The sequence below is a fragment of the Palaemon carinicauda genome, chromosome 39, assembly GCF_036898095.1.
Source record: "Palaemon carinicauda isolate YSFRI2023 chromosome 39, ASM3689809v2, whole genome shotgun sequence".
Lineage (NCBI taxonomy): Eukaryota > Metazoa > Arthropoda > Malacostraca > Decapoda > Palaemonidae > Palaemon > Palaemon carinicauda.
In genome coordinates, this window is record NC_090763.1 from 6,573,746 (window position 1) to 6,581,245 (window position 7,500).

Consider the following 7,500-nt stretch of genomic DNA (forward strand, 5'->3'; position numbering starts at 1 on the left):
GAATAACTCCTGCTTTCTTGAACACCAAACTGACACGATGAAGACAGACGACAAGGCAGTCAACTGTCCTTTGCGGGTAGCAGTTCTGGGCAGCAGTCAAGTTGGAAAATCTGCCTTGACTGTCAGATATCTCACGAAGCGGTTTATTGGAGAATACAGATCAGACACAGGTGAGAAAAGAAACATTGTCCCTACTGTCATTTTCTGTGACCCCCCTCTCTCTCTCTCTCTCTCTCTCTCTCTCTCTCTCTCTCTCTCTCTCTCTCTCTCATCGTATGCTTTCTATATGCAAAGAAGCATTGTCCCTACTACCCTTTTCTGTGACACTCCTCTCTCTCTCTCTCTCTCTCTCTCTCTCTCTCTCTCTCTCTCTCTATATATATATATATATATATATATATATATATATATATATATATATATATATGAAATGGCTGCTTATATGTTTTACAATTATCAACCTTCCTTAGGCATTGTTAAAACATTCTTGCATTTTAGCATATTGCTCTCTCTCTCTCTCTCTCTCTCTCTCTCTCTCTCTCTCTCTCTCTCTCTCTCTCTCTCTCTCTCTCTCTCTCTCTCTCTCATCGTTTGCTTTCTTTATGCAATGGCTGCTCATACGTTTTTACAATCGTCAATGTTTGCTTTCTCTAAGAATTATCAACCTTTCTTAGGCATTGTTAAAACATTCTTGAATTTTAGCATATTGCTCTCTCTCTCTCTCTCTCTCTCTCTCTCTCTCTCTCTCTCTCTCCTCTCTCTCTCTCTCTCTCTCTCTCAAGACCATTCTATAAGAATTGTACTAACCACTCTCAAATCCATGTTTCAAAGATAACTTAGTAAAGTACCCGAGTAAAAACTTATGAAATATATCACTTAAATAAGCAAATATTAAGTTGTCTGCTGTCTAACATAGAATAATCTTGCAATTTAAATTTTCCTCACTGGGCTATTTTTCCGTTAGAGCCCTTGGGTTTATTGCATCCTGCTTTTCCAACCAGGGTTGTAGTTTAGCCAATGATGATGATGATGATGATGATAAAAGGTTATTATTATTATTATTATTATTATTATTATTATTATTATTATCATTATTATTATTATCAGCTAAGCTACAACCCTAGTTGGAATAGCAAGAAGCTATAAACCCAAGGGTTCCAATAGGGAAAAATAGCCCAGTGAGGAAAAGGAAATAAGCAAATAAACAAACGATGAGGAAAAAAATTAAGCATAAACTAACATACACGATTTCTTCTGCGCCCCCAACAGACATGCTGTACAAGTGCGTCCTTCAGATTGATGGCGCCAACCACCCAGTCGAGATCATGGACACATCCGCAACCTCAAGTGACGAGGCGTCAGACGCCCACCTTGTTTGGGCGGAGGCCTTTGTCATTGTCTACTCGGTGTCCGACAGAGAGTCTTACTTCCACGCCGAGAGCACGCTGAAGGTAATGAAATGTCCTCTTCTTGATGGGACTTATTTTTGAAGTTTAGGGAAAACCGAATGATATTGGTGTAACTCTTTTTTTGAAGTTCAGGTAAAAACGAATGATTTTAATGTAGTCTATTTTTTAGAAGTTCAGGAAATTTTTGCAAGTTTAGGAAAAAACGAATATTGGTGTAACTTGTTTTTGTAGTTCAGGTAAACATGGATATTAATGTAACTTTTTTTTTTGAAGTTCAGGAAAAACGAATGATATTGGTGTAACTTTTTTTAAGTTAAGGAAAAAAACGAATATCAATGTAACTTTAATGTAGCCTATTTTTTAGAAGTTCAAGAAATTTTTGAATCTCAGGAAAAAACGAATAATTTAATGTAACTTGTTTTTGAAGTTCAGGTAAAAACGAATGATATTAATGTAACATATTTTTGAAGTTCATGAAAAAAACTAAAATTAATAATAATCCAGTAAAACTAAATGAAAATAATTTCATACTCTTAAGCTTCTATAAATTAAAAAACATTGCATATCTAATGTTCTTTTTTCCATCTCCTTCAACAGGAATTAACATCCAGAAGACCAACCTCGAACATTCTCCTGCTGGGGAACAAGAGCGACCTGGGCCACCTACGAGAAGTCGAAGACCTAGAGGCGCAGTCCTTAGCCTTTACCTACGCAGCCAGATTCACCGAGGTGTCCACAGCGGAGTGCTGCATCGCAGTCACAGACGCCCTCGACAGCTTCCTGAAGGACGTGAAGTCCCAGAGACAGTGCAGCAACGGCCATACACTAAGCACCGGGTCTCCAAAGCAGAGGAAGCTCTCCGTCAGCAGGATGCTGGGGTCTCTGATCGGCAGGCATTCACCTCCTCCCCAGCATATCACCGAGCTCATCATCTTGGATAAAGAGGAGAGGAGCAAATTGGTTCGGTGCAGCAGACAGATCTGAGCTCGCTCTACCCATTTCTGCGATTTCCGAAAAAAATAAGACAGAAAATAGGAAGACTGGGCTCGTCAGTTGATGAACCGCAAGCTCGCTCACTCTCTCTACCCATTTCTGTGATTTCCGAAAAGATAAGATAGCAGAAAGACTGAGCTCGTCAGATGCTGAGCCGCATGCACGCTCGCTCTCTCTACTCATTTCTGCGATTTCCGAAAAAATGAGACAGCAAATAGAAAGACTGAGCTAGTCAGATGCTGAACCACACGCTCACTCTCTCTACTCATTTCTGCCATTTCCGAAAAAATAAGATAGCAAAAAGAAAAGACATTTTTTTCACCTATAAATATCAGCCCTGTCTGTGGGCGATGTTGGATATTCAATGGTATTTATAAGCGATAAATCTCGCTACTGTACAAGAATCACTCTTAGAGATGGACCGGGATTCTCATCTTCAGAGTTTCAACTAAACGTGAAAACTAGAGTTCCTCAAGGAATCTGATCCAAGAAACTAAAGAACTTTGTTTTGTAAGTCAGAATTCTTTTTTAGAATTTCAAGCTAAATGTAAAAACTAGAGTTCCTCAAGGAATCTGATCCAAGCAAGAACTTTGTTTTGTAAGCCAGAATTCTTTTTTTAGAATTTCAAACTAAATGTGAAGACATTGTTCCTCAAGGAATCCTATCCAAGCAAGAACTTTGTTTTATAAGTCAGAATTCTCTTTTAGAATTTCAAACTAAATGTGAAAATAGAATTCCTCAAGGAATCTGATCCAAGAAACTAAATGAACTTTGTTTTGTAAGTCAGAATTCTCTTTTAGAATTTCAAACTAAATGTGAAGACATTGTTCCTCAAGGAATCTGATCCAAGAAACTAGAGAACTTTGTTTTGTAAATCAGAATTCTTTTTTTAGAATTTCAAACAATGTAAAAACTAGAGTTCCTCAAGGAATCTGATCCAAGAAACTAAAGGATTTTTGTTTTGTAAGTCAGAATTCTATTTTAGAATTTAAAACTAAGTGTAAAAACTAGAGTTCCTCAAGGAATCTGATCCAAGAAACTAAAGAACTTTGTTTTGTAAGTCGGAATTCTTTTGTAAAATTTCAAACTAAATGTAAAAACATTGTTCCTCAAGGAATATGATCCAAGAAACTAAAGAACTTTGTTTTGTAAGTCAGATTTTTTTTTTTTTTTTTTTTAAGATTTCATCTCCAAAAAAAGATGATTTCCTACAATAATGTATCTCTCCTGTGATATTAGGGTTAGCCTGCTTAAGTTATGTGTATTTTTTTATAACTTATTTCCTTATATAAAAGACACAATGGTATTTATTTCTTTTGATTTCATTCCAACAATCTCTGGATCTCTTTAAATCATTAACAAATATGTAAACCTTTACAAAGAATGAATAAATTTTATATAAAATAAAATAAAAAGTCTTTCAATCTTGAGGATTGAGGTTATCACTAATATGAATATCAAAAAAATATGTAAACCATTAAAAGATAAATTTTATATAAATTGAAAAAACAATTTTCCTTCTTGAAAATTGATAGTTACGGTAATCAAGAATAAGAACAATATTAAAAATGAATAAGTTTTACATAAATTAATAAAAACTCACCAATTCTTGATGGTTGATAGATAAAGTAATCAAGAATAGGAACAATATTAAGAATATGTTTTATATAACTAGGTAAAAACTAATCAATTCTTGATGTTTGATAGTTAAGATAATCAAGAATAGGGAAAATATTAAGAATAAGTTTTACATAAATTAATAAAAGGTGATTAATTCTTGAAGGTTTATAGATAAAGTAATCAAGAATAGGAACAATATTAAGAATAAGTTTTATATAACTTAGTAAAAAATTATCAATTCTTGAAGATTGATAGATAAGATAATCAAGATTAGGGAAAATATTAAGAATGAATAAGTTTTACATAAATTAGTAAAAAAGTTATTATTTCTTGAAGACTGATAGTTAAGATAATCAAGAATACGGAACAATATTAACAATGAATAAGTTTTACATTAACTAGGAAAAAGTTATTATTTCTTGAAGACTGATAGTTAAGATAATCAATAGGAAAAATATGAATAAGTTTTACATAAACTAGTAAAAAGTTATTAATTCTTGAAGGTTGATAGATAAGGTAATCAAGAATAAAAACAATATTATAAATGATAAATCGACACAGACTTAAATACTTGAACGAAAAGGTAACATCTACAAAATTAAATACGAATCGATAATTTGATAAAATTCTGATAAATAAGAGAAATAACATAAAACCCGGCTTTGGAATAAGATAAATACATTGAAAAATATAATAAAATAGAAATGACAAAAGCACTGATGAAAACGAGAATTGGGAAAATTAATAACCCAGAAAACACACGGAGAGAAAATGATGGAGGAATTACTTTGATTTGGATAAGTTTAAATAACAAAAACCACAGTAAAATAACCTTTTATAAACTAAATGTAGTAGAGTCATTCTCTCTCTCTCTCTCTCTCTCTCTCTCTCTCTCTCTCCTCTCCTCTCTCTCTCTCTCTCTCTCTCTCTCAATTCATATTAGAAGCAGGCCTTCTTGCTCGTTTTTAAATGCATTCAATTTTAAAAGTTTCATTGTTATTATTTTTTTTAATTTGTAATTAATTCTTAATTGAGCATGATTAAATCGACATAAATGACCACCATGTTACGATGCCAAATAATTACAAATCATTCATTCTCTCTCTCTCTCTCTCTCTCTCTCTCTCTCTCTCTCTCTCTCTCCTCTCTCTCTCTCTCTCTCTCTCTCTCTCTCACGGATAAAAAATAGTTTTCTCTATAAATTTCACATAAGATTACGTTGCGTAATAGATGTGAAAACACTTGATAATACGCAATAATATTAAAAGACATTAGTAAAATAATTATTCTATTCCAAAGATTTAAAATTGCAACCATTTACAATGAATAAAAAAATATACCCAATTAAACTGTATGGAATAAAAAAAATACCTCATTTACAATGAAAGAAAAATACCCATTTAAAATGGACGAAATAAAAAATGCCCATTTACAATGAATGAAAAATACCTATTTAAATGATCGAAATAAAAAAAAATATCCATTTACAATGAATGAAAAATACCAATTTAAAAAAAGATGAAATAAAAAAATACCCATTTACAACGAATGAAAAATACCAATTTAAAATGGATGAAATAAAAAAAATACCCATTTACAATGAATGAAAAATACCAATTTAAAATGGATGAAATAAAAAAAATACCCATTTACAAATGAATGAAAAATACCCAGTTAAATGGATGAAATAAAAAAATACACATTTAAATGAACGAAATAAAAAAAAAATACCCATTTACAATGAATGAATAATACCCATTTAACTGGATGAAATAAACAAATACCCATTTACAATGAATGAAAAATACCCATTTAAAATGGATGAAATAAAAAAAAAATACCCATTTACAATGAATGAAAAATACCATTTACAATGGATGAAATAAAAAAAAATGCTCGTTTACAATGAATGAAAAATACCCATTTAAAATGGATGAAATAAAAAAAATTACCAATTTACAATGAATGAAAAATACCCTTTTAAAATGAATGAAAAATACCCAATTTAATGGATAAAATAAAATAAAATAGCCATTTACAATGAATGAAAAATACCCATTTACAATGAATGAAAAATACCCATTTACAATGAATGAAAAATACCCATTTACAATGAATGAAAAATACCCATTCAAAATGGATGAAATAAAAAAAATGCTCGTTTACAATGAATGAAAAATACCCATTTAAAATGGATGAAATAAAAAATTACCAATTTACAATGAATGAAAATTACCCTTTTAAAATGAATGAAAAATACCCAATTTAATGGATAAAATAAAAAAAAATACCCATTTACAATAAATGAAAAATACCCATTTAAAATGGATGAAATAAAAATATACCATTTACAATGAATTAAAAATACCCATTTAAAATAGATGAAATAAAAAAATACCCATTTACAATGAATGAAAAATACCAAATTAAATGGGCGAAATAAAAGAATATCCATTTACAATGAATAAAAAATACCCATTTAAAATGGCTTAAAAAATATCCATTTACAATTAATAAAAAAAATACCCATTTAAAATGGCTTAAAAATATCCATTTACAATTATCAAAAAATACCCAATTAAATGGACGAAATGAAAAAGAAATACCTATTTACAATGAATAAAAAATACCCATTTAAAAGGGATAAAATTAAAAAAAAATACCGATTTAAAATGAAGGAAATAAAATAAACAAAAATACAAATAATCACTGTAAAAAACCTCATGGCATCTCAGGAATCCAGGGCTATTTCTGTGCCCCGAATCCTTCGAGTTTGACCTCAAGAGGATAAGATATTCAAGTACTACTTGAGGTGCAGTTTGGTACTATAAGAGAAGCTCAATACAGTATTATTATTATTATTATTATTATTATTATTATTATTATTATTAATAATTGCTAATCTACAACCCTTGTTGGAAAAGCAGGATGCTATGAGCCCAGGGGCCCCAATAGAGAAAACAGCCCAGTGAGGAAAGGAAACAAGGCAAAATAAAATATTCTAAGAACAGTAACAACACCAAAATAAACATCTCCCATACAAACTACAAAAACTTTAACAAAACAAGAGGAAGAGAAATTAGATAATATAGTGTGCCCGAGTGTACCCTCAAGCAAGAGAACTCTAACCCAAGACAGTGGAAGACCATGGTACAGAGGCTATGGCACTACCCAAGACTAGAGAACAATGGTTTTATTTTGGAGTGTCCTTCTCCTAGAAGAGCTGCTTACCATAACTAAAGAGTTTCTTCTACCCTTATCAAGAGGAAAGTAGCCACTGAATTATTACAGTGCAGTAGTTAACCCCTTGGGAGAAGAAGAATTGTTTGGTAATCTCAGTGTTGTCTGGTGTATGAGAACAAAGGAGAATCTGTAAAGAATAGGCCAAACTATTTGGTGTATATGTGGGCAAAGCGAAAGAACCGTAACCAGAGAGAAGGATCCAATGTAGTACTGCCTGGCCAGTCAAAGGACCCC

At 31.7% G+C, this 7,500-nt stretch overlaps 1 protein-coding gene across 1 annotated transcript; it reads left to right on the forward strand.

Annotated features, from left to right (window-relative positions):
* The first annotated feature begins 6 nt into the window (after positions 1-6).
* On the forward strand, positions 7-3,737 carry LOC137631482 (ras-related and estrogen-regulated growth inhibitor-like protein). The gene is made up of 3 exons (XM_068363247.1): positions 7-170; positions 1,270-1,451; positions 2,007-3,737. The coding sequence occupies exons 1-3, from the start codon at positions 38-40 to the stop codon at positions 2,391-2,393; spliced, it is 702 nt and encodes a 233-aa protein (XP_068219348.1). The 5' UTR covers positions 7-37; the 3' UTR covers positions 2,394-3,737.
* The last annotated feature ends 3,763 nt before the right edge of the window (positions 3,738-7,500 follow it).